Source organism: Melopsittacus undulatus, chromosome 1 (assembly GCF_012275295.1).
Source record: "Melopsittacus undulatus isolate bMelUnd1 chromosome 1, bMelUnd1.mat.Z, whole genome shotgun sequence".
Taxonomy (NCBI): domain Eukaryota; kingdom Metazoa; phylum Chordata; class Aves; order Psittaciformes; family Psittaculidae; genus Melopsittacus; species Melopsittacus undulatus.
Window position 1 is genome coordinate 35,463,341 of NC_047527.1, and position 18,396 is coordinate 35,481,736.

General features: G+C 35.6%; 1 protein-coding gene across 9 annotated transcripts in view; it reads right to left on the minus strand.

The window, feature by feature from the left end:
• The window catches only part of CSPP1 (centrosome and spindle pole associated protein 1), a 57,422-nt gene that overhangs the window by 13,840 nt on the left and 25,186 nt on the right, over positions 1-18,396 (minus strand). For 5 of the 9 annotated variants that reach the window (XM_031050629.2, XM_031050628.2, XM_031050627.2 and 2 more), the window contains 15 exons: positions 17,410-17,424; positions 16,307-16,473; positions 15,302-15,420; positions 14,451-14,541; positions 13,948-14,068; positions 11,949-12,096; positions 10,396-10,548; positions 9,522-9,634; positions 8,349-8,498; positions 6,714-6,860; positions 5,797-5,901; positions 4,813-4,879; positions 3,255-3,378; positions 2,375-2,532; positions 1,684-1,824 (listed from right to left, as the gene is read on the minus strand). In XM_031050629.2, the coding sequence (XP_030906489.2) occupies positions 1,684-1,824; positions 2,375-2,532; positions 3,255-3,378; positions 4,813-4,879; positions 5,797-5,901; positions 6,714-6,860; positions 8,349-8,498; positions 9,522-9,634; positions 10,396-10,548; positions 11,949-12,096; positions 13,948-14,068; positions 14,451-14,541; positions 15,302-15,420; positions 16,307-16,473; positions 17,410-17,424 (1,819 nt within the window). The remainder of the gene's footprint in view (positions 1-1,683; positions 1,825-2,374; positions 2,533-3,254; positions 3,379-4,812; positions 4,880-5,796; positions 5,902-6,713; positions 6,861-8,348; positions 8,499-9,521; positions 9,635-10,395; positions 10,549-11,948; positions 12,097-13,947; positions 14,069-14,450; positions 14,542-15,301; positions 15,421-16,306; positions 16,474-17,409; positions 17,425-18,396) is intronic. The other 4 variants (XM_031050630.2, XM_031050626.2, XM_031050625.2 and 1 more) reach the window with 2 other exon arrangements.

The following is an 18,396-nucleotide window of genomic DNA, read 5'->3' on the forward strand; positions in this document are numbered from 1 at the left end:
CAACTCCCAGAACTCAGTGGAAGCTAGTGAATTGTTTTCATCATTTCAGTTAATCTCACAAAGGGGAGGACTGAACACAACCCTACACATTCATTTAGACATCAAAGGATATCCAGAGCTTGCAATTAACAGAGGAAATGGTACAGACACACTTGAAACTGTGACACTGTTATCCATAAGCAATACTGCATACAGTCTGAATCACATTTGTCCAAGATGGATGAGAGTTACACTCAATAGGGTACTAAACCAAACATCCTGCAAGTAACTCATCACCCTTCACATGTTGGTACCTATTTTGTTAATCTTACTCACATATGGATCTACCAACAGGTAACACAAACAAGCCTCAAAGCACAACCGGTGTTAAGAAGAGGCATGGAGTTTTTCTAAAGCCTTATGGAAAGGTGTAACTATTTTTCCTTTCAGATATGCTTGGGTATTTTTATGCCAAACTTTCACCTCATCTCTAAGGATAAAAAAAAATCTAGAGCAACCTGAAATTGTACTGGGTGTCTGGCAACGGGAGGGCTGCAGGAAAATACCAAGGGCTGCACCTTGCTGGGCACAGCTGGTACCACAACAGACCCACTGCAGGACATGGTTGAGCCCATCAGTCAAGCTTGTTGTGCCTCTGTAAAACCATATTTAAGAAAGGGAAAAAGCAAAGCATGGCAGTGAAGAGTAAAGACAAAAGTGTGTGAGAAGCAGCCCAACAGACAACATAGTCAGTGCAGAAGGAGGCGGAAGAGGTGCGCCAAGCACCAGAGCATAGACTCCCAGTGAACCCCTGGAGGAGACCATGGTGGAGCAGGCAGAAAGGAACAAGAAGACAGGAACAGAGAGAAACTGCTATGTACTGACTGCAACTACCCACTCCCAATGCCCTTACTCCACACGCTGCATCAAGGGACTGAGCATAACCTGGTGTGGTACCCAGGAAGCAAAGCAGGGCCATTAGGAGTGAAAGAGTGAAGCTGGGCACGAGGAAGGGAGGCAGAAAAGGTGGGGGTTTAATTTTTGTCTTTTTGTTTTGTGCTACTCAAAATCATTAGTTAAATATTTATTTAATTTTATGATAATTAGGTTCCCTCAAGTCAAGTCCATTTTGGCTGCAACAGCAAATAGCAAGCAATGTCACTGTCTACTTTGGCCAGCAAACTTTATTCTCCCTCTTTCCCCTACTACACCGCCAAGGAGTACAAGTGAGGGGATGTGGGCAGGGGAGCAGCTAGGTGGGAGTTTGATTTAGCTAAACCACCACAGAAATGAAGTTACTTTCTCTTCAGAAACTTAGTTAGGACAGTCTGAATTAGAGAAAAAAAAAACACTTCTCTGAGGAATTTGTATCTCACAAAACCAAGTTCATTACTATAGGTGCAACTGTAACTTCTGGAAAGATTGAAGAAATACATGCTATTTTTAAATACTAGTTAAATTACTTTCAGGGAACCAAAGAGAAACAGCCACAGTAATTAAAAAACAAGACAAGACAAAAACAAAAAACAGCATTCAATTTTTTTAGGTTTTACATTATGACAGCATTTCAGCATCCAGTGTTTTACCGTTTTGTACCGCAGTGCTGACACTGAACTTGAAAGAAGTAGAGCTGGTGGTTTTTAATTCTTATCAAATGCAAAACAAATAAACAAAAACCATTATCTTAGATCATGCATTCCTTACATCCTGTTTCTCTCCTTGTTCTCATTCTGTCAAGTTTCTTCTGCTGCTCCCTCAACAGTGCCTGCTGTTGAATCTCTAGAGTCTGGTCATCTTTAGGAGGATCAGGATACATGTGCCTCAAGGCCATACGCGTTTCAGAATCTAGAGCAAAGACATGAAATTTAAATTCTTCCCTAAGCCAGCATTTCCTAAAAAACATTTTAAAAGAGCTAGTGACAGATACAAGGTAATAAAAAACATTAAAAATAATGGTGACATTGCCCAAGAGGATAAGCCATTTTTGTAATGATTTTCTGGTAAAGGAGGAACAGAAAGTTACACAGAATTGTAATTTGTTGATGAGTAAAAAAAACATAAATCTAATACAGTCTACTTTCAGTAACATTGTAGTATCAAATGCATAAGAGCCTTAAGAAATGCATAAGAAGCCTAAGAAATTCAAGCAGCAAGGACTAGAAGCTAGGTGAGTACTCTGAGTGATGACTCAGCATCACAATGTGTATTGTGTGCAATTGTAGAAACAGCCACACAGAGAGATATATACATATACAAAATGCTGTCTACAAAGTATGTTGAATATGGGCTGTAACTGTGAAAAGCCTGACTTTTATTTCTGTCTTTAAATTCTGGGTGGCATGCAAGAGGACGGATGCTTCACTACTTTTCTTCATCAATAACAAGATCGACCTACCTTTGTGTTTAAGTTCATTAAATTCACGGATATTCTGTATATTGACAGGATCTTGTGCCTCCTTTGAGGAAAGTCGCCTTACTGGAGCCTGCACACGAAGCCTGGCCATCTCAAATATGTCCTTTTGATTCTTCTCTCTCCTCCCACTTGAAAAGTTTCTAAACCAAGGAGAATAAAATTAAACTCTGTTATATTAGTAAGTTAGATGGAAATATAATATTGATAAAGCTCCTATCTTTTATTTTTATCTACATTTATCTAAATTATCTTTCATCTAAATAAAGCTATCAAAACAAGAAAATAAATTTGAAAGTAATGACACTGCATATTGCATTAGGAAAAGAGATAAGTTAAAAGAACACTCATCATTTATAGAGTGGAACCAAGACTGATGATCTGATTAATCTTCACCAACTAATTGGCATGATTAATATATTTTGGAAATAAGTAAGCCAATTTTTTTTATTGAAAAGTGTATGATTTTCAACAAAAAAAATAAAGTACTTCCAACAGCAATATGCTATTCATTAGCATATTCATCAGCACTGGTACTGCAGTTTACAGATACAAATTATACCCTAGGAAAAAAGGTAATGAGATAAAATTCTGCCACAAGCATCTATTCTGGACCACTCTCCAAGACAGGGTATTGCAACTTTCTATCTTACCAGCACAACCATTCTTACATGAAGCTTTACCAAAATTCTTCAAAAAACAAACATATACATTAGAAAAAACAAAGAAAAGTTCATATACAAACTCTATCTTTATATTCCATTTCACTAATGTATATTAGCCAGCTAATTATAACCACTAATACGCAGTAGCCTTGAGTTGCTATGCAAAATCTAACTTCTAAAACTGAAGATGAAATTCTCACCGTTTAATCGGTACATTATCATCATCGCTGGCCACATTTAGCAACTGTTCCTGCAGCCGCCTCTCTTCATTACGAAGCTGTTTTCTCATCTCAGATAACTCATTTATCATATTCCTTCTTTCCTCTGGAATTTAACACAAACAATTTAAAAATAAAGAGTGTCACAGAGACTTTTCTGCCCATCTCATAAACAAAGGTGAAAAGCGGGGAAAAAAAAAAAAGAGATCATGAACTATTAATTCAAAAAAGGATTATATAAACACGAGAGTCACAGCATTTGATACACTAGAATTTAGGTCACAGCTTGTATTTTGACACTGCACAAGGACCAGATCCCCTGAAGAGCAGAAAGCATCCAAACTTTAATGGAAATGTTTCACTGTATTTAAAAAAGGAAAATGAAATACCAGCAATTGGGTGCTGCCAGTAAATAGCTTTATTTTGAAATCAGCAAATCCACACAAGCCCTCGGAGTTCCAGAGGCAGATGACAGGAGCAGAGGTGGTATCAGCAAGCACACAACCTCATTTCTGTTTTGTGACTCAGAAGTGGGATATTTTTCTGATAAGTACAGACTCTCTTAAGTCAAGAGCTCTAATTTCAACACTTATTTTTAATACACTTTTATGTTGACTTTTTAGACCTCCTTTGGGACTAAGCTGTTTTTTTTTATGGTCAGGACAGCCTTCCTCCACAAGTTAAAAGTTTCATCAATTCCTTATTTTCCAAATAACATGCTTAATAATCTGATATTTTACTGACCTTTCTGAGTCCAACACCTAGAAGGCAAGCACATTTTTCTAGTTTAAATCCTCAAACATAAAATTTAACTCATATATCTTTATTTCTGTCATGACAGATGATCCGAGTCCATTGATTTTCTAGAGCTGCATTAAGAACCACTCTGCCCTCCATTGACTGGAAGAGATGTAATTCCCCAGGATGGACCCTGGTACTGACAGCAGGTGGGGAGCATTTTAGGACATCATTTACTGTTACATTCCATGTGATGCTTCTATTACACTTGTAAAAAAGAATCAGAAGGAAAATTACTGATTTCCACCTACATATTGCCAAGTTAACTAACATATAAAGAGCAAAGGAGATCCTCTCAGCACATCTGAATTTCAAAACCACCATCGAAAGTGAAGAGGAATGAGCAGAGGATTGGGCAGATTAGCAAAGGAAAGTAGAATTTAAGAGTCAGGAGTGCACATTGTTGGTCTAACCCTTAACACAGCCAATCCAGTTCTCCCATTTTGCACGCAGCCTTCATCACTCTCTCGACTGAAAGACCAGCACTTCCCATGCAGATTATTTCATTATCAGAATTTTAACAAAAAAAATATTTCCTGATGAAGGCACAATAAATGCATTTTTATTCTACATTAATACAGCAGACACACTGTACTAATAAACTGATAATATTAAAACAGAGGGAGCACACAGAAATGCAGACTTTGTAAGACCGTTCTTTTGCGGGTAAAAAAAGAGAACTGTAACTGAGAGCAATTTTGTTGTAATAAGGAAGTGAGCTTGCAATAAAGATGATACCTACCAAACGCACGCAACTGATTTCTTCTAGCGGGGACAGGTGGAGAAGGAGCCCTTGGTTTTGGAGGATCCTAGTGATCATAATGAATATGAAATGTTGATATACCAAAGGAAGAAAATATAGCAGACATAAGTACATTTTATTTCCTTGTTATATGTCTAATTTCAATTAAGTACCTCTACTTCTGGAAGACAGACTAGTAACTTTACAGGTTGTTAATGCCTACAGTGTTTTAAAATCTCATCTTTAACTGTGTAATCTAAATTATTATTATAATACCTATAATGGACTATTCAGAGATCTAGGCAAAGCTATACCACGTACTGGAAAGACAGAAATAAGCTGACCTTCCTCCAGAGAATTCATAACATTTAGGGAAAACAACAATTTTGAGTAAGGTCTAATGTCTTACTTAAAACATTTTCTGAATCTTCACTAAAAAGTATTTGCCAAATAATCTTTTCCATGGCAAACTCACTTTTCTAAATTTTTACCCAGTTCATACAGTTGGTAAAAAAAAACAACAACAAAACCAAACAACAAAAACTGCATTCCCAACAAAAAGTCGGAAGTGTAATATGAGATTCAAGTATCGTAGATGATTACACTGTAACAGCTAGGAATCAACTTCATGCCTAAGCTAAGTTTTCTGAGTGAATACTGTAAATTGCCAGATTAGACATAGCTTTCTTATCCTAAAACTTAGGATCATTACACTCTTAGTAAGAGTCTGGACAGTGTACATACACTCAAAAATCAGGCACTCATCTCTACAGAAAATGCACATGCAGAAAAAAAAATAACACTGCCCCAGATTTTCTTGAGTATTTTGAATAAAATTGAACATTAAATTTCAGAGCTACGAGACCAGCTACTATGAAGTGTGTCTCCAGTTATTTATGGTATTCCGGGAATAACTGGCAAACATTAAAACAGAAAATAAAAAACATTAAATAAATCAGTAAAAGTTTACTATAAAAATCATACTTGTGCATAGTAAGATGTATAGCTCTCAGCAGAGGGAATCCTTTCTTCTTTTCTGATTAATTTGTTCTGAAGAGCAGGAACAATAGGAGAAGGCTGCCTTGAAATCTGAAAGGAGGAAAGCAAGAAATTACATTCCTATAGATTCTGAATAAAGTATTAGAATCAACAGAAAGAGCTTTGCTAATATTTTTTATTTGACAGAAAAATGCCTTTGTTCACTTTCTTATTTAATTTGCTCTCAACTCTTAACTGCATAAAGTTATTCCAAAAATTATTTCCTGTGATTATATTTTCTACCTACAGTAATTTTAATTCTTTTTTCCTAAGATGTAGGAGTTTTTAATTTGTGGTTAAGTTACGTATCTTTTTTTCCTCTAAATATTTTCATCATATCTGTTTATTTTAGAGAAATGACATGTAGATATTTCTAGAAAAGAAACAATTTTATAATTTCCTTAGATTTTGTCCATCAGAATTCCATGTGATGGACTTCTTACATCATCCACGTCTAGGAAAAAAATAAAGATACAAAGAATACCACTGTTAAAGATGAACAGTCCTCCAGTCCTCTAAATTACATAACTTTATTCTTATTTGTATTTGGGCCTTAGTAAAAGCAGGCCAGGGTACTTAACAGCAGTTATAAAACTTAACTATAAAATGCAGCTTGCTCTTATTTATATTGCCTTTACTTTTCTTTCAAAATGCAGATTTGATCAGCAAGATAAACTGCCACTGTCTGTCTGATTTAATGACTAGCTATTCTCTGTGTGTGCTCTAAGTGTATGACAGCTCAAGAAACTAAAAGGGGAACACTGAGGGTAGAAGTCTAAGAAATCATGCAATTCCTTTAAAATTCAGTTATTTTTAAAGGTTAGAAAGTAGGATTTTTATCTTAGAAAGTCACTGAAGCATACCATATTCTTTTCCTCTTCCATCTTTTCTTTCTCAATATGTTGTCTAAGTTGTTCATTTTGCTTTTGTTCTTTTTCTTTTCTTCTTTGTTCTGCCTCTTTTTGCCTCTCTTCATTTAATCGAATTATTTCTTTATTTTTCAATTTTCGCTGTAACACAAACATTAGTACATAAAAAAACTCAACATTATTGAGGTTTTGCTTTATTTGTCTTTGAGAAGTTAAAATTACACATCGAAGTGATTAGTATGAAACACAAAACTTATTTCCTTAGGCTGACTTCAAACATTCAAATTAAAAAATATGCCAGGCAAATATTAAACATCTGCAGTCCTGGCTGCGCTAACATCATGTAACAGAATTCCTAATAACTTCAATGAACACCAGTTTGTGTCCCCAGATATGCTACCAGTTAAGGTTAAACTGTAGGAGTCATTTCCAAAGATCTGGATTCAAACAAAACTTACTGCAAACATGCACCATGCTATCACAAGCCCATAGGGAAAATTATATTCCAGTCTCATCTTAGTCTTGTGTCTGTGAAAATCCATGACACCAGTTAGCTTCCTACTCTATACTACACAAGCTCTATTATCCAGAAGACAACACTCACAGAATCACAGAACCCCAAGGGTTGGAAGAGACCTTGAAAGATCATCTAGTCCAACCCCCCTGCAAGAGCAGGGTAACATAGAGTACATCACGCAGGAACTTGTCCAGGCGGGCCTTGAATATCTCCAATGTAGGAGAGTCCACAACCCCCCTGGACAACCTGTTCCAGTGCTGTCACTCTTACAGTAAAGAAGTTTTCACTCATCCAACTAACTTGCTCAGACTAGGAAAAGACAATCTAAGCTAAGTGTTCTGTCTTGGAAATCTTGAAATCCTACATCCTGAACTGATCCTCCATAATCCCGCAAGGTACTGAGAGATTTTTCCCATCATCAATAGCCTTGTGTCCTTTTCCTACAATTATTTATGAGATTCTGAATTATGCAAATTCATTCCATTTTTCAAACCTGATAAATAAAACTTCTGGGTTTGAATTAAATCACAAGTTTATCTCCATGAAAAGTATTCATTAGAGTTCCTTGTCATTCTTCCAAAACAAGCAGTATTCTTATCTCAAAGATACATCCTGGCCAATTCAACAAAAAGGCTCTACAAAATCTTCCTGTACAACTAGGTTCAGAATACAAATAATTCCACGACAGCTAGGCTTAAGAGGCTAACACAAAACTGGTGGTTCGGGGTTTGTTTTTTTTTTTGGTTGGTTGGTTTTGATCGTTTTGGGGGTTTTAGGGTTTGGATTATTTTTTTTAATTCACCAATTTGACAAAGCTTTTTATTGGTTTTATTTCCTTTAGCAAGGAGAGCACCACTGTCAATTATAAAACTATAGAGCTTTTCTTAGAGGAGTTAAAATGTACTTCAAATTGGTAGTATACCATAAAAAGTGAGAAAAATCTGCTAATTAATACAAGCAATTTTCAATCTCTCCTATGACTAATGCAGACCCATTTTAAAACAAAGAACAATTCAGAGGACACTTCCCAGTTCACCTTCTCAATCCAGAAGACAAATATTTCAAAGAGTCAATTTGAGATGGAAGAAAGTCAAGGTATCAAAATACTACACCTCCTCCTCTTTCCTTCTTTCCTTTTCTTGTTCCTCTTCATATGCCTTTCGGAGTCTCATCCTCTGTTCTGCTAGCTGTTTTTCTTCTTTTTCTTCTTCCAGTCTTAGTCTTTCTCGCTCTGCTTCTTCCCTACGTCTCTTTTCTTCAATCTAGAAAATACAGCAGAGTAGTATTCAACTTCAATATTTACCATCACGATCTTCTATGACTTCTGCAATATCTACTTGCACAAAGATTGTACAAAGCAATAGGGTCAGTCACACATTTCAGCTTCAAAATTCCTTTAAAGTAAGATGATTTCTTTTGGGCCACTATTTATAGAACCAGCTTCACATAAGAACACAAATTATAAATGCTACTAATAAAACCTGGATTTTTCCTAACATCAACTCTATTTCACATGTGCTAGAATAACACTTTTCTTTACTGATTAAATAACAGAATATAGGAAACCAAACCAAAAAAGACATAACAATTATCTTTTTTCCTTTCTACAATCATAATTTTTTTAGATACAGTGCTGGCTTACTAAAGGCAAAGGTCTGCCTATTCTTTATTCTTTTCTGCAGCACTATACATTAGAAGGAAGCCTTGATCTTTTCTTTTCAAACTGCTGTATGACATTCATATTCTCTAACATTATCTGGGATTTCCCTGATATTAACATTTAACTCTCACAGCACAAGTATGCAAAGTATTACAGAAGCCAGAAGCCAGTAGAAGAACAATCATATTTTATATACCCATCAATAGATCAACTACACTATTATTCTCTTTCTGATCACCATTCCTTCTGATGAACATGCATTTGTAACATGAAGGCTTCCAAGAGAAAATATCTTTGTTTCTTTACATATTTATGTATGCAAACTTGTACTGTATGCACACTTCAGAACTCAATCTTGTATTTAGAGAACTATACTTAGAAAATAAATAAATAAATAGACAGAACCCATATTAATGAAGCCACTATTAACAGCCTCACTTTTACGAGTATCTCTTATGTAAGGCAAAATCTGAGACTCAATAGCACACAGTTCTTTATACACCTCTTGTGTACAGAGTTGGATATGACTAGGTAAAATCTTTTGTCAGCAGTGATTATTTACTTTGACATTAACCCCTCTTGTTAAAATTTGTTTAACCAGATGAAAACTAGTGTGCGGATTCACCTGTAGGCGAAGAAAGTTCTTGTACGACTCCTGTTGCTTAAGATGCCGTGGAGATGGTGGTTCACCGAACACATTACCTCGAGCAAAAGGAGAGGTCTGTGCAAATTCAAAACCTAAGAGGGGAAGGAAGTTACAGGTAAAAATCAAAGCAAATTTAAGACAGCAAGCCAGAGTGAAGAAGCAGGAATCTGAGATACTTGCTTCAAAGGTATTTCATGACAGCCGTAATTCAAGGTAATAGCTGAAAAGAATATCTGGAAATAAAAGTTCTTACACTGTCTGCCTAGAATACTGTCAGGTTTTAACTGCTTAGACTAGGGTCAGGTCTGGAGTACCACAGTGCTCTCATTTAGGCGCCTTGCAGAAGGTAAAAAGATAAAGATGCGTTAGTTTTTAAATAGGAAAATAAAATCCCTGAAACATGGAGGCAGTGCACAAGGCCGCATATGTACCCAATTTACCTGTAAATTTTTAGAATTTATTAACCTAGCTACTGCACCAATTTCACTTTAACTTGTAACACCATACATCTGCAGATCCTTCTCCATTTATTCCTACTATACAGTTTTATTTTACTGTGTCAATTAAAAGAAATATCTATGAAGATTTGATTAGATAATACTGAACCCAGAAAACTAATATACTGATCTTACTGTTCAGTGCTAAAAGTTACTGGTTATCACTGAGATAAGAAAACACATTTTCAGTACACACAGTGACAGCAATGAAGAAGTTTGGGAAAGAAGCATGATAGTGACTTTGCAGGTAAAGAGCACTAATGTTATCACAGGACTACCAGAAAGGAGTAAAGAAACTAGAGAATTTTGATCACTAAAACCTATAAATAGAGCTATAATACAGTATTCTTAAAAACCTGCTATTTTATTTGTAGATGCTTCTGTGTTCTCAGGTCTTGGGGAGGCCAAACTTAGGTCAACAGATACATTAGCCCTTTTATCTTCATATAGTCTTGCCTCTGGATTATGATACGCATCCTCATTTTGCTTGTGCATCATATTCAGGTCTGCTAAAGGAAAGGGGAAATAACTGTTTATTATAATTTATTCTCATAAAAGGCATGTTCACCACAGATTCTCAAAAAAAGAGATTTTTGAGCAGACTCAACATTTTATGGGCAGACCAACTATGGAAACAAAGAATTTAAGGAAAGACAAGAATACAGAAGCTGTAAGTAAAATACTAATCATTAGGAACTCACTGATTAAAAGATTTATTTTGTTGGGTTTCTTTTGCCAGGAGTAATTCTTCAGAGAAAACCTCCCCAGTCCACTGATCAAAAATACCATGAAATGGAAAGATAAAGAGCTCAAAGACAAGAATGACTGACATGTCTGTGTTGGCCAGCATGTATCCAGAAATAATCCCTTCTTTAAAACTGTAAAATAATTTTGAGGTTAGTATTGGTATTTTAAATACTGAATTTCTATTTGATTACTGTAAGGGCAATAAGCATAACTGAACACTGAAGTGTATTTTTGTCTTCGTGTCTTCTGTAGTAATCCAGGTGCAGATTTCTGTGCACAAGCAAAACAATGCCATCCAACACAGTTACACCACAATTTACAGAGTCCCTCCCAGATACCACAAAAATCCCCAATCAGAGATGTTAAAATAGGCAAGAATTAAGAGAGCTGGTACAGGCCAAGATTTTGAAATATAAAAATCTAATTGTGCCTACCTACTGTTTTCATTTTAGATAAAATATTCCTGAAGGGCTCACTAAGAACCAGGATCAGGAATCTTATATCTATCTCTAATGTACTAGAGGGGTGGATGAACAACTTGCCTGGATCATAGCTATCTCCCAAGCTCACTGCTTCCATCTTGTATGAAATAACATCTGGGAAAAAACAAACTTTAAAAAACATCACTGCTGACTGCTATTTATATAGCTGTTCACCAGCAGTGTTACTTGGGTAAATTTAAATATTCCACTTTACTTTCTATATTTATTTAAGCATGCTTCCATTTTCCATGTCACAAGTAGAGATTTCTAAGCCTAGGAGATACTTTTAAAAAAAAAGAATAGAAAAAAAAAGAAAAATGTTCCTGAGCAATGTTTAAATAAAAGTCTTCACAACAGACTTGAGCATATTTGTATTGCAGATGATTCTAACAGCTTGTTTTCCTCCTTCTTCCTTTACTATTGCATCGTGTCCTTAACTCTAGCTGACACATCCTGTGTTTCCCACTTTGTTCAAACTGTACTCTTTAAATGATTCTACAGAAATCAAAATAATTACTCACTTAAGTATTCCTAGAGTGCATCTGCTTGAAACAAATACATCTATTTGTCAATAAAGGGCTACCAGCGTTGCAAAACAAAGAACATTTCTGAATAGAGCCTTTACAAGAGCAAGAAAACATCAATCTTGAAAATACAACTCACAATATTGGCAAACTTACTTATCAGATTTCCTTTTGGATCTCTGAGAGGGGCACCACCACCACATTTTCCCCAGGGGTTGTAATTCCTCATTTCTTCTTCTAACTTGGCTTCATAGCGTTCCTTCTCCTCCTTCTCTTGTCTGCGTCGTTCCTCCCTCTCTCTTATCTAAAAACAAACCAAAGTCAGTTGCATAAAAATATCAATATATTGGTACGTTGAGTAATCAATATTATTGAGAAGTCAACAAATTTTAATTGAAGTTAACAGAGCAAACTGAAAGCTGTATTTATTCATTCCCCCATCTATATAAAGCAAACCACAAACATTTCACTGCCTATACTGCAGACAGTACATTGAACACTGTTGTTGAAACATGCATATCCAGTTGTGCATAATCACAGAAAAACATACAGATACACATTATAAGACTTCCAGGTTTCAGAAAAAGTCACAACTGACACTTGCAGCAGATAAGAACTCCCATAACTTTGGATCTTTGATAGAGAGATTGCCTGAAAATTAAACAGGCAAAATCCTACAATACCACAGCACTTGCTTCTCTCAACTTGGGATGTTTTGTTTAACCAAAACTTAGACTAGAAATGACATGAGATAAAGACTCCTAACAATGAATGATTTAATAGAATGCTACATAACTCTATAACCATTCATAAAATAGTTTTCTGCAGTAATACATGTTGATGTATGCAAGTAACACAGAACTGTTCATATGGTTCATTCCTCCTTTGCTTCAAAATCAGGTTAAATTTAAGCTACAGTAGCCTAATAACTTCATGTAACATTTATAAAGACAGCAGCTGTTTAAAAAATAAATCCATCTTCCATTCAAAGCTTTTTAAGACATTAGCCACTATGCAGGTAGCTGTGTTTTCCTTAAGTTTGTTTTTTGTGTGCATTAGATAAACACTTCTCCTTATTAAGGAGTCTTGTCTCCTTAGAGATAAAATAAGTCAACACAAAGACCCATCTAGCCCCTTTGACTGTTAACAAAAATGGTCAGTCAGGTTTGTCTACAGGAAAAAAAAGCAGAACACCTTCTGTTTGCTTTTAGTAACTTTGAAAGACTGTATTGTGCAACATCTTTTAGACCTTTATGTCAAATTGTGCAGCCTCTCATATGGCAAGATAAAATTTACTTCTATAGAAGTACAAGTGAAGACTACAGTGAAAAAAACCACCTTCACAGAACATAAGTACAATATCAGACACTATTCCTACATGTCTATTATTAATTTTAGTTTAATTGGAAGCCTCTTCTTTATCCCTATTAGAATTAGAATCTTTTTATAGTAATTATTAACCTCCACTGAATACAGAAGGAAGAGTTAAGAAAATGTCAGTGCCACTGAACTAGGTTCTAGCAAAACCTCTTCTTAAATAACATATATTATCATGCTTGAATACATTTTACAAATAAAAACTCCCATTAGGTGCAGCTGCTAAACACCACTAAGATCAGAGGGAACCAGTATGCCTACTGGAAGACAGGAGACTCAAGAGATCTGTCTAGTCTATTGATTTGGAGAAAAAAAGGAAGCTGAAAAGAGGTAAGACTCCACCTACAAATACACTGGAAGTAAACATTAGGAAAGCTTCTGAATTACTATCCAAATGATCATGAAGAACTTAGTGAAATTAGACTGTTTCTAATAATTACAGTAATTATGCTCAAAAGCATAATAGAAGTATCCAAGCAATACATCTCATTGCTTTTAAGATGCTGGTAAATGTTTATTATAATAATTATACAAAACTCCATGACTGGAACTAAGCTGTTTGCTGTCAGTCTTAACATTCTCTCTGCCTCTGAAAAAATTATGAAGAGCTAAAATGAGCTAGAGTCACAGGAATGGGGGGGGGGGAGTGATGAAGAGAGAAGAGTTTAAAAAGCTTTTTACTTGTAAACTAAAATATGTTTGAAAGAGTACTATAGTTACAACTATTGTATGTTAAATGGTAAAAGAAGAAAGCATCAGACGCTCTATCATTCAGTACCTGCTGTTGTAATTCTTGTTGGTAAGATAATGTTGCCTCTTTGGAAGGCTTTGTTTTTCCTTCAGAAAATACTCCTGTGCTTAATTGTCCATCTCCTGAATTCCTCTGTCCAATGCTATTTCTGAATTAGAAAAAACACACATATAAAAGGCAAGTATCACAGGGTCCAGAAGGGGAGGAGGTAAAAGAGAAGTGGGGTAGAGAGTTGTTAAAAAATAAAAAATATTTGAAAAATTAAAAAATTTTAAAAACCCTGCCAAAAATATTTAAGAACTGCTGTTTACCACAGCCTGGCACTTCAGTGTCTCAAACATTTTCATAAATCCACAGAAAAACATGATTTCACTGAATAATGTTAAGACAGAAATTCTTCATTAAAATTTTGAAGAATTGTCTTTAATGTATTTTATTTCCAAGGCATATCCATTTGTCAGCAAAATACTTCCATCATGAAGTGTGTCAATACAGATAAATACAAAGAACATGAATAAAACAATACTTACACAGGTTGCTCCACTGGGGCTTGACTTAAAGAAGGATCCAGATTAGGTGTGGGTTGCATTCCCATCTGTAAATGGCCCATACCTGTGCCATCTAAAGAGTACAACAAAAAATAACTAGTATTTTAAATTTTGAATGCTCCGATATAAACACTTGTCATTACTTAAAAGAACAGAGCCTGCTGTTCAAACCACAGAATTACAAACAGGACTCTCAACTTCTATAACAAACTTTTCTAAGAAAGGAAAATAAGAAAAAGCAAAAAAACAGAAACAAAATTAGAAAAAAAGGAAAAACAAAGAAAAAAGAAACCAAACACTATACAATCCAGCCCCTCCCCATCAACAACATCACAGTTGTTTCACTCATTAAATCATCATGAAGCAAAGGGTAAATAAAAATATTAACAAAAAAAAAGAAAAGGAGTTCTTAAGACAAAAAGTTTGATTACTTCTTACAGTTCCTTTAAAAATACTTAAAATCATATTTGGATTGTAATAACACCTAAACATGTAATCAATTATAACATGATTTAAGCAATTTTAGAAAATTATTCCTTCATTACCAAAACTATGAAGAAAATTATCTGGGAGAAGCAGTGGCTAAGTAGCTGAGACTAGAGCTTGTTCAAGCAATTAACAAGATTTCTGGATTCCATATCCCCTTTTGCAGTTGGAGAAAACTACTTAATTCAAAACCAATACTGGCAAAAAGCCTACTTTTCATTCAATACACATCTAAGAAATGAGTTTAAATTGCTGTTATTAGTTCTACATTATTCATCATTTAACTACATGAAAAGCAGTCATCTGAGTCACTCTAACAACCAATCCACCTAAAATCATCAACTTACAATATGCAAGATAGGGATCCAAAGGATTCCTAACCCCATAAAAGTAATATGCATCATCATAAGGCGTTCTGTAGTTGTCTGTCAACACTGGTGGAGGAGGTGGTGGCATCGGTGCAAGCCTTAAAGAAAGAGGAACATAATTTTTTGGTTTGTTGTACCACTGAAAAGAGATCATTAAAAGAAGAAAGATGGGGGGGAAGGGGGAGAGAGAGGGAGGAGAGAGAGAATTCACTATGGGAGAATTCTAGATTTAGCTTAGCCCAAGGCCTCTCCTTAATGCCATTCATAAGCATCAGTAGGGAATTAATCTTCCTCTAAGGAGCAGTACGTCAACCCTCACTATTCCAGAAATCTGAAGAACATAAACCAAGTATGCCTTCTTTAACTGGTCCAGTTAATGATACCTACTGGTTACATCAGTAACAGTAAATAAAACAAGCCAAGGATTAGTCTTCTAGTCAAAGGGCAAGTGGCACAGCACAACTTTAGCCACATACCTAAAACTCCTTTCATCTCCCTAAACAGTTTAGTTTCAAGTTATAGCACCTAGTGGAAGCTGTCCTTGCCCACACTGCATTCCTGGGCTTAGCCCTGGGGGATCGTTTAATTGACAGAGTCTGAACTCCTGCCATACCAGCCTCCTAACGATATGGACACTGCTGGGCATGTGCCCAAGAATCCTTGCAATATGGTTCAATATTATAGCCATGAACATCATTGCTACAACACGACCCTTACTCTACACAAACATACACTAAGCAGGAGCTGTCTTCCCAGACAATCCAGCCTCCTCAGATTATTCATAATAAATTGTGAAAAAATGGACATTAAAAGCTTATTTCAGAACAAAATAGTTTACTTTTCTGTTAATCACCAAGGTATTATTTCTTCCTTCAGCAGTTCCCTGGAAAAGGATCAACAGCATCAGTGAGGTCTACCTTACAGGGATAACATGCTTAACAACAATCTTATTTAATGTGCAAAATTAACATGACAGCAAAAAACCTGGGAGCTGCTATGTCACCAAGAGTGCTGGCTATTCCTCTGTGAAAGTCTTCATTCAATGGAGAGGCTGAAGGCACCGGTGTTTGGAAAGCCACCCTAGGCTTTTCAGGAGGTACTTTCTCTTCAGAAGCTCTTGCTGTCAAGCCAAGCTGCTTCAATCTATTTGGCTGAAGGAGGGAAAACAAATAAGCATACAAAACAAAACAAAACAAAAAAAAAAGGAGAACAAGCAAACAGAACAGTTACCTTGTTATTACCAGGAAATACTCTGAACCTCCATTTAGGTTACATTAAACACTTTACTGGGTCCCAAGCAGCTGTTCAAATTTTAGTAATTGTTTTTTGTTTTTTTTTTATCCCAAGAAATTACAGGAAGTCTAATACTACAAGGAAATTTAGCATGTTTATCACAGATTTACAAAAAAGCCAACCGCTTATGGCAGGTTTCAGGAAGTACGTGGTTCTAGTTCTGTCCAGAAAGAAAGAAACTTTTCTACAGTTAGCCTGTAATACAGACATCTACAGCTACCAGTTTCTTACACAGAGAGTATTATCATCTTCTGCAAAGGAAAAGTTCCTGAAATCCCAATATTAAAATAGTTCATAATCAATAAAAGCTAAAAATCAAAACCATACTTTTTCCAAGAAACCATTATTTTATTTTTGAAGTTCCTTTGATTTTATTAAGTTTTTCATCCACAACAATGAGAAGAGATTGGGGGGGGGCGTGTCTTATTTTTAAAATACAAGTATTAAATGTTTATTGATAACTGGCAGCCTCAGAAGTAAGTCAAAGGCAACATGCAAATAACGCTAAGGCATGCAAGTTAGCTAGTTTCAGAACTATCCTATGACACCCAGAAAGCCCTTACAGCAGCTGCTATGCATAAATATTTTAATGTTTAAATTAGTCCATATAAAAGAAGACAGAGAAAACTCACACATCAGATAAAACAGATTTTAGTTTTGAATTTATTGGTTCTAACATTATGGTGCTTCAGTTAACATGCAGAGAAAGTAACAGCAGCTAAATATTAAATATCTAACAGCCAAACATATACCCTACAATATGGAAGTATTTCAGCAAAATATTAAATCTTTACCTCCTCATCACTTAGCTGCAAGACAGTATATAGAAGGTAGTTAGTACTCGCCAATCATGAACTACAGCATTGAGATTAAAATTCTCAAAATCTGCTAGACATGAATACTTGTTTATAACAGCTTCAAATTTCTATAATTAAATACAAAATCAGATGATAAATATAAGCTACAACAACTGAAAACTATAAAGTATTAAGACTTTTTTTAACTTGTCTTTTCAAATCCAGTGTCCTGAGCATGAGAACAATTAAAGCAGCTTTTCTCTCCAACACATTTAATGTAAACTGCTTCTAAAGTGACCATGATTGCAGCTCTGCACCTGATTTCAGATGTGACTATGATACTCAGCTCATCCTGAAGATTGTTTTATTTTAAACAAGCAGTATATACAACAGTCTACATTTATAGATGCGTAATCAGTCATTGCTATTTAACCAACTTGTAATTAATCAAGAAATCCACCTAAATTAGAATCTCTCCCGAGAGCCAATTTAAAGCTAAGGGTGACTGATGCTTAATGAATGTAGCAATTCTACTTAATTGAAGGCTTTCAGCTAAATTAATGGTTTTAAAACATTACACATGCCCTGGACTTGCTCTAGATATAATTTTGTTCCTACAACATGCATTTTTCAGTCTCTAACTGAGATGCATATGGTGCAGAGAGTTCTGCAGTACAGCATGCTCCTGCCTAGGAAGCTTTGATTAGACAAAACTGTTTACACTGACCTTACAGCCTGCTGTGCCAAAAGAACCAGCATTCTCTGCTCAGTTTTTCCTTTTTTCCTGCCTGGCTCCCAGCTGTACACTCCATTCCTCTCCCTTTCACCATCTGAATCCCTGATCAGCCAATCGACCAATCTAAGCCAACTAAAGTAGCAAAAAAATTAAGATTTTTGCCAGATAACTAAGCTGTGCCAGTTTGCAAAAGGGCTAAAATATGCACTATGGATACTTTAAGCAGAGAAGGGCAGACCCACGCAGCC